At 42.7% G+C, this 23,042-nt stretch overlaps 2 protein-coding genes across 2 annotated transcripts in view; one reads left to right on the forward strand and one right to left on the reverse strand.

Annotated features, from left to right (window-relative positions):
* Positions 1-591: 591 nt before the first annotated feature.
* LOC109461505 (transmembrane protein 106B-like) lies at positions 592-8,789 on the forward strand. The gene is made up of 7 exons (XM_019757877.1): positions 592-894; positions 3,648-3,711; positions 4,472-4,631; positions 5,151-5,291; positions 6,339-6,394; positions 6,654-6,707; positions 7,175-8,789. The coding sequence occupies exons 1-7, from the start codon at positions 687-689 to the stop codon at positions 7,308-7,310; spliced, it is 819 nt and encodes a 272-aa protein (XP_019613436.1). The 5' UTR covers positions 592-686; the 3' UTR covers positions 7,311-8,789.
* A 9,122-nt stretch (positions 8,790-17,911) lies between these two features.
* LOC109488308 (adenylate cyclase type 5-like) overlaps positions 17,912-23,042 on the reverse strand; it is a 49,587-nt gene continuing 44,456 nt past the window's right edge. Inside the window, exons 20-23 of the mRNA XM_019792502.1 lie at positions 22,689-22,842; positions 21,814-22,018; positions 21,237-21,361; positions 17,912-20,506 (exon numbers count right to left, since the gene is read on the reverse strand). Coding sequence (XP_019648061.1) covers positions 20,342-20,506; positions 21,237-21,361; positions 21,814-22,018; positions 22,689-22,842 — 649 coding nt within the window. The 3' untranslated portion in view covers positions 17,912-20,341. The remainder of the gene's footprint in view (positions 20,507-21,236; positions 21,362-21,813; positions 22,019-22,688; positions 22,843-23,042) is intronic.

Below are 23,042 nucleotides of genomic sequence, written 5' to 3' on the forward strand. Positions count from 1 at the left end.
AGGCTATTTTCTCTAGCACTGTGTCAACCTCCAAGCAGTAAAATAACAGATTTCCCACCCAACATCTGCTTGGAGCTGACCACCGCCTCACGTGCCGATCACAGGGGCAAACTGGGACACGGAGGTCATTGACCCGGGACAGTCCATTCGCCCTCAGGGGGTGCACGGAGGGACAGGTGTTCAACTTGTTTCTCTGATGTCCCAAATACATTATGCAGAAAAATAAAAACGCGAAGGAGTTGTGTGTTAATTAATGACGGGAAAATGTTACAAGAAATACTTTGTCTTCAATAATGTAGAAAATAAAGTTATTCTTTATTATAGGATTTCATAACCTTACAATAGGCCCAGATTTATTCATTAATCCAAAAATGCTGGCTTGATAGAAAAGAAGAAAAAATGTGTTTTTTTTAATTTACAGTAATGAAGAGAAAAGTATTCCAAACTTAAAACCCGTTCAACAACTTCCCAAACATGTTGTGCATGCAAATCGTCCAACTTTACACATTAAACAAAAAGAGACTTATTAAACACCAAATGTAAACAAAAAAAGCAAAGTACATGCAAATCCCGCTCCTGTGAGAACAGATCAGATTACAGTCCAGTCGTGTAGGTATCAGGTTACCGGCCGGTCCGCGGGTATCACATTTCACCCTGTGGGTCACTCCTACAGAATCGCCGCTGCGATGACTCGAAAAGCTAGTGTGGATTTCAGGGGGCTGCGGAAGCCCAGCTACGGAACCATGAGCATCAACGGGCTTTCTGGGGAACATGGGGACTCAAATGGCGGCGAAGTCATGGCAGCAGCCGCCTCAGACTCCTGGTTTGAGGACCTGATCGGGTCAAGACATGTCCGATGTCCGACTTGCAACGGTTCGGGCAAAATACCCAAAGGTAAGGCCGACCGACAACAGCTGACGACTCCCCCCTCCCCCACGAACGTAGTATCACGTACTACAAGTACAGGTTTGGGACTGTTTTGGGACGATTTCTTGTGTTTTTGGTTGTTTTGTTGGGCTTTTTATGTTCTCTATGTATTCTGGATAGAAAAGTAAAGCCGGCAAAATAGAAATCCCGACAAAATTACTCTGAAAAACTGAGAAAACGTTCAAAACAAGACTCTTCTTGGAGAAATATACCATGATGGACTATATTTGTTACCGGTACATAACGTATATTTATACAGTTTATACAGAAATTTGTTGCTGCTTAGTTGACAAACAAATCTAGTTCTGAGCCACAACTGTAGTTATCTTGTAGATCGGTAGAAAGAACGTCAAAGTTTGTGATGTTATTGGGAAGAATGTTTACTAAAAATTATGTTGTCGCCCCCCTCCCCACTATATGTTGCGTCACTCTAGATTTCCAGACCAATTTAGAATGCTTCAAATGTTATATTTATTGTTAGCTATCCAGGCATGATTAGATTTTCATGTTTTTACTTTAGTAACGTTAAAAGCTGCTGAGTTTTAGTTAAACCCTAGATTCTGAGTGCAGACCACACGTGCAGTGAAATGTGCCCAGTTGACCTAGTTCTGTAAGAACGACAGGATCACAAACATCAGAGTTGTCCCAGTGTCTGGGCCAGTGTGGCAGCGGCTAGCCTCAACCAGGCACCGCGGATCGCTGGAAAATAATAGAAACTGGCCAAACTGAATGGAATAGTACCAAGAGAGTTAGCCTAGCCTCTACCAGGCACCGTGGATCGCTGGAAAGACTAGAAATCGGCCAAATAGAGAGAGATAAAATGCCAAGGAAGTTGGTGCTGCTGGAGAGTACAGTTTGCTGCACCCGGTGCTCTCCCAGCAGACCAACTCCCCTGGCATGTTACTAGTATCTCTCTCAATAATTTTTTTGGCCTACTCTTTCAGTCGCCTCCCGAAGCACTAGCCTCTACCAGGCCCTGCAGATTGCTGGATAAATGGTAGAAATTGGCCAAAATGAAGGGAATAGTACCAGGGGAGTTAGCCGGCCAGAGAGGGTACATTTTGTGGCCCACTACAGTAGAGTCAGTGCAGTAGAGTGGGGAGGTTATAAAACTTCTGTGGAAATTTCAAGATTTGCAACATTATATAAGTGGCAGGTTGAAAATTGCAAGCCTTCAGTCCTATCAGATTTCCTAAATTCCCAAAGTCTTCAGAAATAAAATATGTGTATTGTTTGTTGCTCTTGGATAGATGGCAGATTAGATAAAGGTGACCAACAACAGAATCCCATAGATCGTTATCCTAATTAAACGGAATAATCCCTCGTTAATCTGGTTCTGGATTATCTACAGACAAGTTTTGGATCCCAGAATTGTTTCCACTGTCTCTGAAGCCTGGTGGAGGCTACCTTACATTCATTGTTCTTTGATCCCATGTTGTGATAAGAAGAGCTGATCTGTTGAATATGGATTTTCACAGACAACTGTGACTGATGTCTTCACACCAAATGACCAAATCTTCACACCTCTGTGTGTACATAATTTACCACACAGATAACAGCCTTTTGAGTGTTAATTACTTGATAAAGATAATTATTTATGGTGAGGATTAACAATGCTACATGTTAATTATGTCCCCAGCTTAATTAGCTTAACAGTAGTAACAGTAGCACAGTGACAATGTTTAACAGTCACTATAGAAGTTGACACCTTCATGGTAGTTGCAATTGCAGGACCATGTGTGTGGTAGGGTTTTAAACTTACTAATCGTAAGGATTAGGAGAGTAGAAACAGAAAGACACTCCTGGTCCTGGGCCGGGGTTTGAATCCACGACCAAACCCAAGCACTAATTTCAAATCAGATTCTCCTACCAATTTGGCTAAAAGGTCTGGAGTCTAGACCCATCGGCCGGGTCAGTTGGTAGCACCTATAAACCCCCACTGGTACATAATCTCCAAGCAGATCATACGGTGGCAAGTAGTGATACACACTGCTCTTACCAATGGATACTGCCTTGGTACTGTATGATCTGCTTGGAGATTTAAGTTATAGCCCAGTCTTCCAAGCCCTGACTAGCCTCTACCAGGCTTCGGGAGGCGGCTGGAAAGAGCAGAAATTGGCAAAATAGAGAGATAACATGCCGGGGAAGTTGGTCAGTGCTAGAGAGTACAGTTTGGATACAGCAGAATGTAGTCTCTATCAGACCAACTCCCCCGGGATGTCTTTTTTCTATTTCAGTATTTGGCCAATATCTACATTTTCCAGCCGCCTCCCGAAGCCTGGTGGAGGCTATTAAAGCCCTGACCACTGTGACTAGCCGAGCTCACGAGTTGTTTGAAGAAATGATTAGAATGTTGTTTGTGAGTTCCCAAGTTTGTGTGATGAACCAGTGTCATTATTTAGAGACAGGATGAGCCCCCAGGTGTTTGTTTGAGCCTATTTCTTTATTCATGAGAAGCAAAAATCGGCCTGCAGGTCACTTTTTATTGGTAATGTGGGAAGTAAGGCCAGACAGAATGATTACATGTATAATAAAAATACAGTTAACATCAGTAATAGATGTTAGTTGTAGATGTGGATACTGTAGCAAGTGTAAGTCTTGAAATACTTGTTTCAAGGTTTTCACGGTAGCCTAAGATTTTCTTACATTCCTGTATTTCTGATATCTTTATTTCTTATATTTCTGATATCTTTATATATTATATTTCTGATATCCTGCAGGACAAGAAGACAAGTTGGTGGCCCTGATTCCATATTCAGACAACAGACTCAAGCCCAGAAGAACGTGAGTTTTGCTAGATTAATCTGTACTTTCAAATGACTGACAACCATAGATATAACTTGACTTGGCCTTAGAACATGGAACGAGCACGTTTTTTTTTGTCAAGTGCAGGATCTTTTGATAATTTTGTAATCTATCCATCTATATACTGGCTTGCTAGCTTTTTATTTTCAAAATTTGTCCAAGAACCAAAGAATAACTTGGTTTGGCCTGAGATATAAAGACCTGAACTCTCCAGTGCCCTTGGCCTAATTTTACCCAACAAAACATGTTTCTCCCTGCTGAAAATGGAGTTCGTTGACCCCAGTGTTGCTAAGGCATTTCCACAGAAGGTCAATGACCTGCAGACAGCCAATCCATTGGCTGAACTAGTTGAACAAATGTTGCAAAAAAACAACAATGCTAGCACTGGTGGCTGAATGAAGAACCTTCTTATACAGTCTCTTGCCAACTAGTGTTGGGTTACATCATGGTGCAATTTTATAGCAGGAGGGATTTAGACTCCTGTCTGACCATATATATGAATGTGTTTGAGTAAGAATTAAAAAAAGAGCAGACCATATGCGAAGGTAAACATCATCATCATTATGCATTTGCTTTGCAAAATGTTACATTTCTAGTTACTCTTTGTTGATATTTGTTGTTATTTATTGTTTATTGTTTACAGGAAGCTTTCCGTGTGCCTCGCCGTGTTTACAACATTACTGGCCTGAGGGCTGCTGATATTTGTTGTTATTTATTGTTTGTTGTTTATTGTTTACAGGAAGCTTTACGTGTGCCTCGCCGTGTTTACGACATTACTGGCCTGCGGTCTGCTGATATTTTTCCTGATGCCGAGAGAAGTTCAGGTGTCGAATAACCACATCAAACACATCGACGTTCACGTCAACAAGACTCAGGGCACGGTCTGGATTTATATAGAGGTGAGGAACAATAATACTGTTGTAATACTGTTTTGGTACTAAAATTTTGCTGTTTTCAGTATTATTTTGGTGCTGAAATGGTGCTGTTACAATAATGTTTTGTTAGTATAACAACGGTTGAATTGGTCGAGAGTTAGAGCTCAGTAGGAATAATACTTATAATGCTGTGTTATGGAAGATCAACATAAAAGCAGAGACTGAGGGGAAAGTCTGTACCTTAGTTCACGACAGTTTCTGGGAGTGAGATACAAGTTTTCCTTCCAACTCTCTGTTGTCTTAATGCTTAACTGGCTGCTTTTAATAATTTTGACTCTAAAATGGCAAAGAACCAAGAAAGTCATTAATTGTTGATGTGCTGTGAATATGCTGTTTCCCTAGTGTTGATTTTACTGTTACTCACTCACTCACTCACTCCGTCGAGACTCGCTCGGAATCTTTCATAAAAAAAAAAAAATACTGTTACTGTACTAGTATTAATGCACTATTCCTGTACTGAAATGTCCCCCCTCCCCCCTGCAGAGTGAAGTAAACGTGACAAACTGGAATTTCTTCCCAGTCACCATGGGCAGTATGAGTCTGCAGGTTCTGTACCACGAGACGGTCGTGGGGAAATCTCTGTCTGTCGCTTCTGATCAGGTCCCCATCAGAGCACACAAACAGGTGGGGTTCTTGTACTGTTACTGTACTGTTGTAGTGCTATTAATGTGATTTTATTGTGCTGTTATGGTTTTGTACCACGAGACGGTCGTGGGGAAATCTCTCTCTGTCGCTTCTGATCAGGTCCCCATACGGGCACACAAACAGGTGGGGTTCTTGTACTGTTACTGTACTGTTGTAGTGCTATTAATGTGATTTTATTGTGCTGTTATGGTTTTGTACCACGAGACGGTCATGGGGAAATCTCTCTCTGTCGCTTCTGATCAGGTCCCCATCAGAGCACACAAAACAGGTGGGGTTCTTGTACTGTTACTGTACTGTTGTAGTGCTATTAATGTGATTTTATTGTGCTGTTATGGTTTTGTACCACGAGACGGTCATGGGGAAATCTCTCTCTGTCGCTTCTGATCAGGTCCCCATCAGAGCACACAAACAGGTGGGGTTCTTGTACTGTTACTGTACTGTTGTAGTGCTATTAATGTGATTTTATTGTGCTGTTATGGTTTTGTACCACGAGACGGTCGTGGGGAAATCTCTGTCTGATCTCTGTCTGTCGCCTCAGATCAGGTCCCCATACGAGCTCACAAACAGTATTCAGTTATAGGGTTATAATCTACTGTATATGGTTCTAGATAGTTGATGAAGGGTACACATCCAGGTAATACGATACGACAAAAAGCAGTTACTCAAGCAGCTGGATATGATTATTGGAAATGGTCAGACGTTTCAGCTAGTATCCACTAGCTTTCATCAGTGACTGAGAGACCAGAGGAGAAAAGCAGGTTTATAAGCACAAACTATTGATTGAGTGTTATAAACCTGCTTTTCCCCTCTGGTCTCAGTCACTGACGAAAGCTAGTGGATACTGGCTGAAACGTCTGACAGTTTCCAAAATCATATACAGTTGCTTGAATAACTGCTTTTTGGCGGTTCTAGATAATGTCTGTGTATCCCGGATTTTGCTTCGCATGTACATACAAACTATTCTCAGTCACTGCTAAACATTTAACTCTTCAGAGAATTTGACTGTTGTTTTATTTTCCCTCCCAGGTGAAAGTTGCTGTAAACACAACATTCGATGATTCAAAGGATCTCGGATACGTGGCGTAAGTAACAAACATATGGCTTGTAGCTGGGCTCTTGTATTTTTGCCAAGTACACTACACATGTACATGTATTTCCTCCTTCATAAGTTATGTGTCCAGCTGTTAAAAGGAATAAAAAACTAAATGAATGTTACAAGACTATTGAAGTCTCCCTGGTGCACTTTTCCAAAATTCAAAGACTAAAATTCTTAGAAGAAAACCTGTTTTTGAACATTAAAATTTGTACCAACTTACTGACTAATGTTTTTGTTGTTTTTAGGGAACTGTGCTCCAACCCTATAGACTGGGTTCACCACCTCATCCTACAGTTACAGTAAGTCTGATATACATGTATGATTACAGGTCACACAATTCATTATACATGGATCACCTGCACTGTGCAGAAGGAAAACACATTGTTTTTGCTATCTTTTTTATTCTTCTTCTTCTTCAAACAAATAAAGTCAATGAGCTGAACCAGACGTCTGTCCCCATGGTAACTGGTGCTGTGGCAGACACCCCATAGTGTTGGGTTACATTATGTAGCAGGACAGGGTTCGAGGGGCTGGTCACCATATATGTAAATGTGCCTGAGTAAGAATAAACAGAGCAGTAGTTTGTTAGGCTAGACCATGTGAAGGTTTAAAACATTACGCAACCTAGTTCATTGATAGATAGATTGCTTGCTTAATTGATTGATTGTTTGATTGCTAAATTGATTGCTAAATTAATTGATAAATTGATTGATAAATTGATTGATGAATTGATTGATTGATTGACTGATTTTCCTCCCGTTCGCAGGATCACCTGCAGTACGTCTTACCTGTCCCACTCGGAGAACCTCACCCTGACAGACTACGAGTACGTGGACTGTGGCACCATCATCCCTCCTGTCACCATTCCCCCCATCAACATGGAACCCCCCCAGTTGTTGTAGAGGTCACCCCCCTCCCATCCCCCATCACCATCCCCCCCATCAACATGGAACAGCCCAGGCTGGCATAGAGGTCATCCCCTCCTCCCACTGTGTACATACAGGTCACCCCCCTCCCCCACCATGTACATAGAAGCCCCCCTAATCAATCTCCGTCAACATGGAACAACCCCAGCTGCCCTAGAGGTTGCCTCCCCCCCCCATCCCACTTTGTACATAGAGGTCACCCCCCCGCCCCCTTGTAACATTATACTTGTGTTACTACTGGTATTAGTAGGTGTTACATGTAGGCCTGATCAAATGCTGCTCCAATGCAAAACTACGTGATGTTAGGTTTTATTAACCTTCAGGTGTGTTTCACCCATAGAGGCCACACTCGACTTGTATTATTATTGTAAAGCTTCCATTTAACGTTAACCTTTTTCCAGCTAATTTGTGCTGAATCATTTTGTAAATTTGTTGAATTTGGTGCCCATAGCAGCAATGGGGTTAAGAATTGTTTAGAGTTAAAAACTTAAGATCCAACACAAAAGTTCTCTCACCTAGAGCTTTTGACCAGTCACTCTGGTCTTCCTCAGTAGACTGACCCAGTGAGGCTTGTCAGGTGGCTTCTTTGAAGTGTGACGTCAACACTGGGTCAAAGGTATCTGGTAGACAACAATGTCAGCCCCCGTCACGGTACAGTGTATTATTATTGTATAGCTTCATTAAACCTTCTTCCAGCTGAATTGTGCTGAATCATTTTGTAAATTTGTTAAATTTGGTAGCCACGGCAGCAATGGGGTTAAAAATTGCTTGAAGCTCAAGTTGTAGGAAGGATTTTGCAGGGTAAAATTGACATTTTAGATTATTAACGTTAACTTAACAGATTGTGATAATGTCACCGAAGGAGTGTTACAGTCTTACAGAACCACGTAAATCTGAATATTTGTCCTTATTCACTCCAACTTTCATTCCTTCCCTCATTTCCCTTTCTTGCAGAATACAAAGTTTAAAATGTGACTATTGTGATTGTAAATGTATTATTTATCCACAATATACAACAACTGCTCCATAATAGTACTTCACTGAAGGGTACTTTTATATTAAAGCCTTACAGAAGACTACGGTATTAAAGAAGTAAACCTTGCAGGCAAGTTTCTTCCTGCATGTAACATTATTGTATTACTGTATTTATTAATAATTATCAGTCATTTAATTGCCTATTGTGAATATTGTAGGGATAACTAAAAAACATATCTGTACAATGTGTGTTCATTCTAGAAGTAGTATGGTAGAATAGTAGAAAGATGTGATGACACTGAAATGATATGAATTGCTGTTATTTGAAATGCTGCTTGTAATTTTGTCCAGTTTGTATCATTTTCATATTTCATGTTTCCCATCCGCTTATTTTGTTCATAAAGGGAGTTTTCTTGTAATTTGCAGAAAATACATGAATTGTTTTATCCCTTCCTTGTATAGAATAAACTACAGAAGTGATGTTGTTGGTGTGTTGTGTTTACTCTCTGTCAGGCATATGACCCATATTGTAACAACATTAAAACAATATACAATTATTATCTACAACTAGAAAAGTAACATTTGCAAAGCAAATGCATAATGTTTACCTTCGGATATGGTCTGCTGTGTTACTTCTTACTCAGACACATTCACATACATGTACTACTAGTACATGGTGACAGGAGTCTAAATGCCTACTATGAAATTGCCACATTATGTAACCCAACACCAGTTACCATGGTGACAGACGTCAACAAAAGAGGCCATAGGCCAGGTCAGAGGTTAGTGTTTGGAACAGAAGAAGAAGAAATGGAACAAAAGCAATATGTTTTCCTTCGGTAAACATAAATAGCTGCATAAAAACACCAGAGTAGCTTGAACAATAATGCTGACAAGCCATTTGTAATAAAGTTGCTGTTACAGTGCCAAAAGTTACTAATACTGAAAACGTCAGCAGATTATCTGTTCTACAATGCAATTGTTTGAGAAACAAGTGCTTTTAAAAAAAGCTGGCGTCTGCCGGTGTTCAGCTATTTCTGTTATATTAGTAGGTGTGCAGAATGTTTCTTCGTTTGCATGTCTGTCTACATTTTCATCAGTAACTTCTCTGGTTTTTGTTTCACCATTTCTGAGCCGTTTATTTTCATGCATGTGCTTCTCAAGATTTTGTTGAGTTTCTAAGGTCATTTGATGAAAGGAGGCTATGTTTGTATGTTGTAAGTTGCATTCAGTCGATTCAGGTTGAGGTAAGGAGTTTATAGTTTGTGACTCCCTACTGTTGGGCACATTGTTGTCAGTCAGTGTGATAGACACATTAGTAACACTACGTGACAATGGCACATGTTCTGATTGCAAAGCTACAAGCTCAAAATTGCATGCTACACTTGTAGTCCAATTGAGTGTTTGCAAGAATTGACATAAGTTGCTGATAGATGTGTGCATACTTAGAACAGATGAACCATGGAGATCAGGCAGTGCTGTACCCAAGTACGGAGCGGGCCTACCCAAGTACGGAGCGGGCCTACCCAAGTACGGAGCGGGCCTACCCAAGTACGGAGCGGGCCTACCCAAGTACGGAGCGGGCCTACCCAAGTACGGAGCGGGCCTACCCAAGTAAAGGAGCGGGCCTACCCAAGTAAAGGAGCGGGCCTACCCAAGTACGGAGCGGGGCCTACCCCAAGTACGGTGCGGGGCCTACCCCAAGTACGGTGCGGGCCTACCCAAATCAAGTGCGGGCCTACCCAAATCAAGTGCGGGCCTACCCAAATCAAGTGCGGGCCTACCCAAATCAAGTGCGGGCCTACCCAAATCAAGTGCGGGCCTACCCAAATCAAGTGCGGGCCTACCCAAATCAAGTGCGGGCCTACCCAAATCAAGTGCGGGCCTACCCAAATCAAGTGCGGGCCTACCCAAATCAAGTAGCGGGCCTACCCAAGTACGGAGCGGGCCTACCCAAGTACGGAGCGGGCCTACCCAAGTACCACCCACGTACCGAGCGACGTACCGAGCGACCTACCGAGCGACGTATCGAGCGACCTACCGAGCGACGTACCGAGCGACCTACCGAGCGACGTACCGAGCGACCTACCGAACGAACTACCTACCGAACTACCGAAATTCATGTCACGTCTTCCCTACCCCAAGAGCTACCTACCTACTGAAATTCATGTCACGTCTTCCCTACCCCAAGAGCTATCTACCAAGCAAAATTTATGTCACGTCTTCCCTACCCCAAGAGCTATCTACCAAGCAAAATTCATGTCACGTCTTCCCTACCCCAAAAGCTATCTACCAAGCAAAATTCATGACCCTAGCATGTCCAGATCGCGAGATATCAAAACCGGAAGTTCTGCTGCAGTACCTAGGAAAGCCGCCAGGGGGCTCAAAATCTAATCATTCCTAGCTCTTATGAAGACCTACCCACCTACCAAGTTTCATGGCAATGCATATTAAGCTTCTTGAGTTATGCTGTTCACAAACAGAGAATATACGGTTCGCCTCACTTTACCCTCTAGCGGACCAACTCCGGATCCCCTGCACTGGCATGTTTTCTTTTTATCTGGTCAATTTCTACTCTTTCCTGGGGGGCCCGCAAGCCCTTTTCTGTAGAGCATATTCGCCGTTTTAATTCTACGTAATGCGTTATAGCCACTTGGAATTTATCGTAAAGCGTATTAAAAAATCGAGAAGTTTCCGAATTCAGCATAGATCGTTGTCGGGACCCCCCTTGCAGGCCCCCTTTCCTGAGCTGTCTCCTGAAGTCTGGTAGAGGTTATACAGCTAGAACTTAATGTGTAGACTCAGACGTGCCCCTCTGGGCAAAACCTACAATTGAAGTTGACGGCTGCAAATTAGAGGTAGGAGATCGGGTCGCGCAGTTGGCTGACCTGTAGGCAAGGCTAGCTTCCGTTGAGTTGACACACCGAGCCTCGGGTCATCCCACAAGTGTATAGTATGTCGTGGAAAAATGTTCACCCCACACAGAAGTCCTCACACAGAAGGAAAAGGTGTCATTTAATGGATATGACCAGAGCTATGGGATATGACAATTAGATTAGATCAGGATAGGTTGAAAGTGAGCTATAATTAACGTTTTGATCAGATACTTCAATTATGTTCCTTGGTTGGGTGGAGGACAGGGGATTTCAGACAGATGGAGAGTCGCAAGCGACGGCATTGTTAAGTTCAAGCAGCCTGAAAGGCAGGTCGTAAAAACGTTTACAAACGCCTATACAGTCACTGTATAATGGACTGGTAAGCTTGAAAAAAAACTTACAATTTCCATAATGAACTTGAAATCAGGAAGTGTACTCATACCAAAACTTCATGCCACTAAGTACCGAGCGGGCCTACCCAAGTACCGAGCGGGCCTACCCAAGTACCGAGCGGGCCTACCCAAGTACGGAGCGGGCCTACCCAAGTACCGAGCGGGCCTACCCAAGTACCGAGCGGGCGTACCGAGCGGCGTACCGAGCGACGTACCGAGCGACGTACCGAGCGACGTATCGAACGACCTACCGAACGACGTACCGAACGACCTACCTACCGAACTACCTACCGAACTACCGAAATTCATGTCACGTCTTCCCTACCCCAAGAGCTACCTACCTACCGAAATTCATGTCACGTCTTCCCTACCCCAAGAGCTATCTACCAAGCAAAATTCATGTCACGTCTTCCCTACCCCAAGAGCTATCTACCAAGCAAAATTCATGTCACGTCTTCCCTACCCCAAGAGCTATCTACAAAGCAAAATTCATGACCCTAGCATGTCCAGATCGCGATATATCAAAACCAGAAGTTCTGCTGCAGTACTTAGGAAAGCCGCCAGGGGGCCCAAAATCTAATCATTCCTAGCTCTTATGAAGACCTACCCACCTACCAAGTTTCATGGCAATGCATATTAAGCTTCTTGAGTTATGCTGTTCACAAACAGAGAATATACGGTTCGCCTCACTTTACCCTCTAGCGGACCAACTCCGGATCCCCTGCACTGGCATGTTTTCTTTTTATCTGGTCAATTTCTACTCTTTCCTGGGGGGCCCGCAAGCCCTTTTCTGTAGAGCATATTCGCCGTTTTAATTCTACGTAATGCGTTATAGCCACTTGGAATTTATCGTAAAGCGTATTAAAAAATCGAGAAGTTTCCGAATTCAGCATAGATCGTTGTCGGGACCCCCCTTGCAGGCCCCCTTTCCTGAGCTGTCTCCTGAAGTCTGGTAGAGGTTATACAGCTAGAACTTAATGTGTAGACTCAGACGTGCCCCTCTGGGCAAAACCTACAATTGAAGTTGACGGCTGCAAATTAGAGGTAGGAGATCGGGTCGCGCAGTTGGCTGACCTGTAGGCAAGGCTAGCTTCCGTTGAGTTGACACACCGAGCCTCGGGTCATCCCACAAGTGTATAGTATGTCGTGGAAAAATGTTCACCCCACACAGAAGTCCTCACACAGAAGGAAAAGGTGTCATTTAATGGATATGACCAGAGCTATGGGATATGACAATTAGATTAGATCAGGATAGGTTGAAAGTGAGCTATAATTAACGTTTTGATCAGATACTTCAATTATGTTCCTTGGTTGGGTGGAGGACAGGGGATTTCAGACAGATGGAGAGTCGCAAGCGACGGCATTGTTAAGTTCAAGCAGCCTGAAAGGCAGGTCGTAAAAACGTTTACAAACGCCTATACAGTCACTGTATAATGGACTAGTAAGCTTGAAAAAAACTTACAATTTCCATAATGAACTTGAAATCAGGAAGTGTACTCATACCAAAACTTCATGCCACTTATCCCACCTACTAACCCCTGTACTTGAGGACAATCTGTCGTCCCTAGGCTCGGCCTCAACAAGATCCTCAAGACCACCCTACTAATACCAAAGCCTCACCATCTCATCATAAAAAAAACAACTTTAAACTTCCGCCGCATTAGGTCCGCCAAGAAAATTACGTCAAGTTCTAAACACAATCAGACTCGCCTTTATTACGTCAAAGCCATCGCCTCTATACACTTCTGCCAAAATGAACACACAACCAGGTAGGCTTTCAATTACTGCTCTTTCCAAAACATACCGCTAGGTGTCGTCCTTACACTGTAGGCCTGTGACAGGTCCCACAATGCACCTCACTCAACTTTGACCTGCCCCATTGCATGACGGGAAACAAAATGGCGGCGCCCATAAAATCCAGGTAAAATAGAACAGGTTTTGCTATCGCAAACCTGTAATAAACAAATTTAAGCTTTACCTCTACATCCGGGACCTTGCAGTTTGACACAGCGACATCTTGCGACATGTGATGAAATAGCACCATATTCACAACAACAGCGTCATCTAGCGACAATTTAGTAAAATGGCAAGGCAGAATGGCCCATGGCCCGTTGTTGCCTGCATCGATCCACGCAAGGACTGTTCTGGCTAGTCCACGTCTGCCGCCGCAGGGCGGCAGACGTAAAAAATGCTGGAAAGGGTACAGAACCAAGCTGCAAGATCAAGCTCTTGGAGAAGAAAGTGCAGTCTGGACCCTACACACGGTGCAAGCAAAAGCGCCGCCAAACGGTTGCGGTTGTCATTGCAGGAAAACGCACGCCCAGCAGGGCAAAATACACTGAACCATGCAGATGATTCCGACCTAAATAATGCCTTTTAAAGCAAGGAGTGTACCTTTCAGTTATCATATCGATTCTTAACGTTTATCTTCACGGCTAGGTGAGCCATGAATTGATTTAATACTATGCTGGTAAACAAGAAAAGGCAGATATTTATGATAGACGTCAAAAATAAGCCGAAGCCTGAACTTCTGCTTGGAAAGTAATCAGTATTTGGACTGGCAAAAAATACGCTACAAAAAAGAAAGCCCATGGGAAAAAACCCACTTGCATCGCAATGGTATCAATTAGCGCCGATAACATTCAACAGAAAACAAGAGATGCAGAGAAATTCTTTCTAAAACGCAGGAATTCCACCCACCTTTGCGCTTCCGAACGCTCCACAGTCAAAACAAACATTGCACTGAAGACCCGACTTGAGTTTTCCTCTGATGCAGCGGCTGCCCGGAAGTTTCTGTCACTGTTGGTCATCCTGGTTAGTTTACGTCGGACTCCGCTCCCGTAGTCGCTTCGGTACTGAGCTTAATGACTGTTCCACCGTTTGCTGTGCTTCACTCTTACCCTTCTTTATTTTCCACGCGTCTTTTTATCATGCAAATAGTATCATACAGGTGATAATCTTATGGAACATTTATGTCCAGATGAATATAATTAATGCTACTGATTCAAAGAATCATTAATTGAAACACTCTTCTTACATGACAAGTTCAAATCGTCCTGCAGGCCGCTTTTCATTAAGGGCGTGAGGGAAGACGTAAGGGCCACAGAAAATGTACCAAAAAGCTAAAGTTTATATCATTTTAAGTCCTAATAAATCTATACACATATCTTAAACAGAATACATACGGTATGTTATAAGAGCGAGAGCTTGTAATTGCCATTTGGGTTGTGTTCGTCCGTTCGTTTTCATTTCTGCCGGGACTGTGACCAACAACCGCAAGCGATCAGCTGATCTAAAAAAAACATTTTAGCACAAGTCGGAAATGGAGAAAAGTCGGGCGAAGACATTAAGCAGGAATATGGCACACCATAAGGAGTAATACTTTGAAAACAAGGGCACCGACAATGTCAAAACTTTCATTTTCTAAGATTAAAAAAAAACGGAATTCAAAATACACCACCTATCACACACCCGTTTAGCGCACCTGTTCCGAAAATGTCCGTATCTCGCTAATAATAAGGAAGCGTCTCTCATTCCCAGATTTGGCCATTTCGCGTCTTCGGAAACGAGATGGGCTCTTGTGGCGTTCTTAGTCCAGTTCTTTCCTGCTCTTGTTCTTGAGTTCATTACTACAAAAATATCGCAAATTATTCAGAAATGGACCATCGTATTGATAGGCGTTTTCTTTCTAAGGCTTGCTTTACTAAAACGCGTATGACTATGAGCGGCAGGCACTTCACACACACACACACACACACACATACACTCACATACAGACACTCTCACTCACTCACTCACTCACACACACACACGCACATTTTATATCTTATGTCATGAATGTTCACTTTGCTTAGTAGCAAACAACAAAAGAGGCCACAAATAGTTTCTCCAGTTTCCCATAGAATTTATTTCTTACAGAGCATGGCATCGATGTTTCAAAATCAGGGAAAAGTTGTTAGTAAATAATCAAAAGCACAAAATACATGCAGAGATTCTCCGGGTTTCATCATAAAATAATCTCAGTGGAAAAGCGACAAACGACCAAATGTTGGCTGTTTCTGATCCCTCAATATATTAATTACCACACTGGTCAGTCCTGGTTCGGAAATGTCATTCTCTTTAAGGTAAAATGTCTCTAAATTGTCTTCTTTTAAGGTAGAACGTCTCTAAAAACTGTAAAGTTAGGATATTATGGTACTGATAAAACCTTGTACTGTGACATTAGAGGGTACATTATTTTTCTGCAGGATATTTAACATGTCCACAACTGAAGCATTCTGAACCTGATACATGTACCTTGAAAATCCAGATCTGGAAAATTAATTGTCAAATTCATAGCCACTTTGTCTACACCAGTCCTGGTCTACAGCTTACTGATACTGTGATATACTGATTGCGGGGAAAAAACAGGATTTCAAAACTTTCCTCTGACCAATTCCTGGAAGAGGTCAGAGTTCACAGCTCCCTTGAGCGTCAGAATTGTCATGACCAATTCCTGGAAAAGGTCGGAGGTCAAAACTTTCCCTTGACCAATTCCAGGAAAAGGTCAGAATTTTCATGCCTGAAAAGGTCGGAGGTCAAAACATTCTCTGACCAATTCCAGGAAAAGGTCGGAGGTCAAAACTTTCTGACCAATTCCTGGTAAAGGTCGGAGGTCAAACGCTTCCTCTGACCAATTCCTGGAAGAGGTCAGCTTCCCCTGACCTTAAACAAGGCTCCTGCTCCCATGTATGAACCCTGGTTGCATAATTCATGTATTACACAATACAAAAACAGGTTAACCCTTGGCATACTACAGGTGTCAGACACTGGCGAACAGGTGAGGGTAGCAGGCCAAGGGTTATCAGTCTCAGGCACAGCTTGGTCCTACAACTATGACAGGAAATTTTAGACTTGCTGTAAAATTCTTAAGATTTGTCGGAGAAAATTTAAAGCAGACGTATTTTCGCTGCAGTACGATAGAGCCTCACTACAGAAATTTTGGGGGCTGCTTTTTTAGAAACACATTTTCTTTTGCAGCATTCCATAAAAATTTCTTGATAAAATATATTTTTATGGTGGATTTGGGCAGAAACTTCCTGATTTTGTAGCAGTTCCCAAATTACTTTAATCTGCATAAAAGTTCTTTATTTTTCACGTCATTTCCTACTCAGAATCTCAGCTAAGACAACTTGTCGGTAAAACCAAAAAATGGAGGGAAATTTAAAATTCACATTGAGTTTTCCATAAATTCTGTCCCATACTCTCATTCTAACATTACTCTAAAACAGCCAACATTACGTAAAAACGGTCAAAACTGATACACGGCTAGGAAACAAGTTTGGCAACATGACTGAGACACAACTGTCTCGTTAAGCTAACGAGTATCTCCTCATTAATACAATCTAAAATCAATCTATCGTGATTTTTACATCCTAAACTAACTTTTCATGTGTTCGACAGAAATAAATTAATGCAGTTTATTATATTATTAATATATACATGAGAGTTCTAGATTTGTGTAGAATTTCCTGATATCATACAATACAAAAGTCATTCAGCTACACAAGGATATTATACACACATACTGCACAGAGGACAATTTCATGGCACAGACAAACCACAGGCCATGGCGGCAACAACGAACGGACGGATATTGTACGCAAGTACGGAATACGACAAACGGATACCGTACGCTAGACTTGTACGTACGGAATACATAGCCTCCACCAGGCCTTCCTACGGGGGTACGGATCCTAGAATTCGGTAAAAAAAAGGGAATAGTCGGCCCGGAGAGTCAGTCTGCGAGAGGGTTAATTTTCCCCTCTAGCAAAAGAACTCTGGCTAAACTCCCCAAGTCAATTATTCTCCCTTTTGGCTCAATTTTAATTTAAAAAATAACCACATTGTTAGTCTGGTGGTGACTATGGAACACATGTCAAGAGCGCACAGTTTTCACAAGCTTGATGTATGTTCTCTACTGCTCTCCCCAGGATAACATTACTGTATACAGAACCATGCCTGTCCAGTTCTAGGCCTGAATGGGTTAGGACCAGGCAATAGTCTCCATGTATCCAACAACGTAGATTTGCCTCAGGCACTGTTCTGGATACACATGGACTACTTGGAACCGCGCCTGTCCAGTTCTATGGCAGAATGAGTTAGGGTTAGGATCAGGCACAGTTCTGGATAGTCTCCGTATATCCAAAAACAGGCACTGCTCTAGATATGCGTGGACTATCCAGAACTGCACAAGAGCATGGTTCTGGATAAAGCATGGTTCTGGGTAGAGCACGGTTCTGGATAAAGCATGGCTCTGGATAGAGCACGGTTCTGGATAAAGCATGGCTCTGGATAGAGCACGGTTCTGGATAAAGCATGGTTCTGGATATTGCATGATTCTGGATAAAGCATGGTTCTGGATGCAACAAACATCATTATTGGACGGATTTAACAAAACTCTTCCAAAACAAGAATTACTGAAAAATTTGAAACTTTTTCCACAGCCACAATCTGGCAGCAGGGTTGGCACTAAGGTTATACATGGAAAAGACAGAACGTTTTCTAACCAAGTTTTGTTCATAATATTCAAATTTTTGTAGAGGATTTCTCGGTAGACAAACTAAACATCAAAAAGTAGATTTGAGTTTTCCCTGTGACAAAATGGAAGTGTGAAAAGGCAATTTTCAAATTTCCATTTTGCTTCAGACTTATTTTCAAACATCTGAGAACCCAGGAACTAAATTAGTGTGGCCTTTAAGAAAAGTTTTCACTCTTAACATGAATCTTTAAGACTTTTGTAGCCCAGGTGAGAAAACAGGTGTGTTGACAGGACTGATCACAGACAGGTAAAGCTACCTACCTTAAGGTGCGTCACATTAAATAGTATCACAATACTGCATTATCATTATATCACATTCATACAATTGCATACAAAAATACTTTCATCTACTTTCACTGGAATAATATTCCATATTTCACTGCATCAAGAATGATTCTGGACAGAGAACTTTGGCCTATGCACATGTCAGTGTGAACCCCAGAGGGGGTGGGGGGTAGGTGTAGGGGTTGAAGTAAAGGCATCTAATTCAGAGGCTTAAATGTAAACAAAAATGATCACCTCAAAGTTTGGAACATTTATGACTGCTAACTCCTCCATTCAAAACAAGGGGATACAACAAAAATTTCTTTGTCTTCTTACTGCTTGTTCCTGTACTGAAAATCCATTAGCTGTATTCTTAAGTCCCCCTAAAAAAATTTTAACTGGTAATGGGAGCTCCAAATATGTCTTCAACGTTAAAAGAAGCGGGTAAACCCCCATGCACACCCGCACAATCCCGAGGGTTGTCACTGACATGTGCATCCCAGTCCCCTTGCCCCATGCTGACATCTTTAAGTACAACAAACTTTCACATCTTTAAGTCTTGGCAGAGACAGGCAGTCAACATTGCAACAAGTAGTAGAGTACGCACTGCACAATACACATTGGTGTGGAGGCATGTAGAAACTAGTATATACAGCATGTATATATAAACCACACTGCTGTGCTCCTGGCTTGTTCATTGGCTGTACAACAGGGGAGACGAAACCTGACACCACGAGGGAGGGGTAAAGGTTAATAGATCGTTCCATTTCAAAAGTAGGGGTGCATCACAAAATACTTTGGGACCATCTTTTTTCTAGCCTCCCTTCTCCCAAGTAGTTTTTTGCCTGGCCATTTTTTAATCCCAGCATTTTTCTTACATTCTTTATAAATCTCCCCATTTAACATTCACTCAGAATTCATATTTAAAGTCAACAAGACAGACATATTTTATATTATGTAGTTGGTGCACACAAATCTTCTGTGTATAATTGACACATTTATAATGTACATGAATCTGCTACATACCTACAACTTTGTTACACGAAAGCAACATGAACCATCGCAACAACCACTATACATTATCCGACACCAACGCACAAATCTGGCAGATCCTCTCCTTTTCTTTTTATACATATTTACATGCATACTGTGTTACCGTGGCAACAAGACTATTATGAACTGCATTGTTGTAATCTCAGTTTCCCGTGAACTTTGACCCAGAAGTGGAGAATTGAAAAGTAAAAGTTGCCTGCGACTAAGACGTCGTTGAAGGAAGTTTGCACGGATGTGGTGGTAGGAACCAATTAAAGTGAAAGTTACCTGCACAGGTGTGTACAGGTGAAAGGTGCTGACAGGTGAGCTAAAAAATACTTTCTGGCGACTTTTGCAGGGATTATAACACAAACTCTGACTGGCTGGTTTTGGATATTTCAGCTGTTGTCACTTACAAGCTCTGTGATGTCATTAGTGTCCTCAGCCAATCAGATCCGACCATTTGCCAGCCCGAGTCATGACTCCCGCCTATCAGATTACCAGTTACCATGGAAACCAGCAGAATTTGCTGCATGTGTGTGTGTGGGGGGGGCGACTGCACATCGTGTGTGATAAATACAGATTACAACCATAGCCTCTTATTGTACATAAATACATCGTTAGTGACTGCTTAATTAAATAGACCTGGTGCCTAATGAGGCTTTACAAGCCCCAGTAGAGATTCAACCTGAAATCTACAAAAGAACATCAAAACTGAGAATAAATAATATCTGCAGCTACCACTAACACTGACTAGTGTAGTCAGATGACCATATAAGGTTATATTGACCATATAAGGTAATATACAGGTGTGAAATGTACCAAGTAACCTTTAAGGATGCTTCAGCGTGACCTTTGGCCCTATTGGCTGCCCTTTGCCCTTTGCCCCTAGCTGGGGTTGGCCCTGGTGCGACCTGAGGAGGGTGAAAGGTCAGCTGGTCCCTTGTTCAGGAAGTAGGTCAGCATCTCGCCCTTGCCCTTGACCTTGATGACCCCTCGGCACTCCAGGTCGTAACCCTTGGCACTGAGAATCTTGTAGACGTCTTGGGTGACCTGGGAGGAAGCGGCAACGTTCTCAAGTGAGTAACAAGAAAGTGGCAGCTCCTGTTAAGGATTGTCTAATGCATGTGAAACATCTTACCCTTCTTTAAGATGCTGATATGAAGACTTTTTTTGTTTTTATCTTGTATATCTAAATTGAGAACACCTGTTCAAGTGAAAGTGGTTACCTGTGTAAGTGAAAGTGGTTACCTGTGCAAGTGAAAGTGGTTACCTGTGCAAGTGAAAGTGGTTACCTGTGCAAGTGAAAGTGGTTACCTGTACAAGTGAAAGTGGTTACCTGTGCAAGTGAAAGTGGTTACCTGTGCAAGTGAAAGTGGTTACCTGTGCAAGTGAAAGTGGTTACCTGTGCAAGTGAAAGTGGTTACCTGTGCATTGCCAAGTGACAGTGGTTACCTGTGCAAGTGAAAGTTACCTGTATTCTGTTGGGCACCCCTGTGCAAGTGAAAGTTAGTGTATTCTGTTGGGCACCCCTGTGCAGGTGAAAGTTACCTGTATTCTGTTGGGCACCCCTGTGCAGGTGAAAGTTGTTACCTGTACAAGTGAAAGTGTTTACCTGTGCAAGTGAAAGTTACCTGACATTCTGTTGGGCACCCCTGTGCAAGTGAAAGTGGTTACCTGTATTCTGTTGGGCACGCCTGTGCAAGTGAAAGTGGTTACCTGTATTCTGTTGGGCACCCCTGTGCAAGTGAAAGTGCACACCTGTGCAAGTGAAAGTGCTCACCTGTATTCTATTCGGCACCCCTGTGCTGTCCATGCGGCTCGCCACGTTGACTGTGTTTCCCCAGATGTCGTACTGCGGCTTCCGGGCTCCGATCACCCCGGCAACGCACACGCCCACGTTCAGACCTAAACAAACAAACAAACAAACAAGTCAGTCATGAACCATGATCACCACGGCAACGCACACGCCCACGTTCAGACCTAAACAAACAAACAAACAAACAAACAAGTCATAACTAGAAAGGTAATATTTGCAAACTGAGCAAGTTTACCGTCACATGGTCTAGCCCAACAAAATACTGCTCAGTTTACTTTTACACATTCATATACATTGTGACCCTCCGACTCTCTCCTGCCACTTGCTACATAATGTAACCCAACACCACAGGGTGTCTGCTAGAGCACCAGTTACCATGGTGACAGCTGTCTGGCCTAGGTCATTGATCTTATTTATTTGGAAGGGAAAAAATAAAAAGAAGAAGAAACAGAGCAAATTTTAAGGTGAACATAAATTTCGTATTCGAAGTTGTTGAATTTCCCCTACCCAAAGGAAGAAAGAAACAAACAAACAAACCTACCTATTCTGAGTTTGAAGTTGTTAAAGGAATGCTCGTTGATGTACTGGATCTGGTCCATGAGCCGCATGGCGAAGTTGGACAGTGCGAGAACGTGCGCCTTGTGGTCCAGGTCGCAGGTCTTCTCCGTCAGGCCGGACGCCGCCATGTAGGTGCTGCCGATTGTCTTTATCTTCTCCAGGCTGGAAAACTGTTCCTCTCCAAGGATCTGTGAAACAATAGGAGAAATCAGGGATGGCAGACTTCGCCCCCTTACCCAGACCTAACCCATGTAGGTGCTGCCGATCGTCTTTATCTTCCCCAGGCTGGAAAACTGCTCCTCACCCAGGACCTGTGAAACACACACATCTGTTAGGCACACATACAAGTTGTATCTTCCTACAGGCTTGGCTTTGTACTAAGAATGAACGACAACAGAATGGTGGGATGAAGAGGATAAGAAAATAAGTACAGTCCAAGGTTTGCCCTTTTCCAACTCGACAACCTCGACAATCATATTTCCCTGTTTGAGATTGTCTTTCCAGCCCTCCCAACTCTGTCCTGCCACTTGCTAAATAATGTAATCCAACACCACAGGGTTCAGCAGCCTGAGACATTCATCACTCTTTTTTCCTCTGGTAAAAGCCATTATGGCAACCTGTCACCACTATACCTCGCCAATGTGTTCACTCATACAGTCATACATCAAGGTCTTCATGTGTGCGACCTGCAACAAGCCCTGCAGATCAAAAGCAGGGCTGGGTTAGCTGCACACCGCCGGGCCAACAAACATCAGTGAACTGATCGTCCGCCAGGAAGAAATATGATGAAAAGCCTCCTATTGAGCCACTCTACAATGCCTTTCCTATAAGCACAGAATAAGAACGGTCCTTTCATACCTCATCAAAGTCTGCGATGATCTCGTTGAGCAGCCTGAGACACTCGACCCCCTCGTTGTTTCCCTCGAGCTCCTGGTAGAACTCGGAGAAGTTTGTGATGGAGGCGAAGAGGACGGAGACACACTCGCAGCTCTGGTGGTAAAGCTCCTCGTTCCTGAAGGAAGGAAGGAATGAAAGAATGAACGAATGAATGTATGAATGAATGTTTCTTTCTTTCTTTCATACATTCAAAGAAAGAAAGAAAGAATGAATGAATGAATGAATGAATGAATGAATACCATTCTTTCATTTGACCCAGTGTTGATGTCACACTTCATATGACAAGCCTCACTGGGGCAGTCTACTGAGGAAGAC

This window comes from Branchiostoma belcheri, unplaced genomic scaffold (genome assembly GCF_001625305.1).
Source record: "Branchiostoma belcheri isolate BF01 breed outbred unplaced genomic scaffold, Haploidv18h27 scaffold93, whole genome shotgun sequence".
Lineage (NCBI taxonomy): Eukaryota > Metazoa > Chordata > Leptocardii > Amphioxiformes > Branchiostomatidae > Branchiostoma > Branchiostoma belcheri.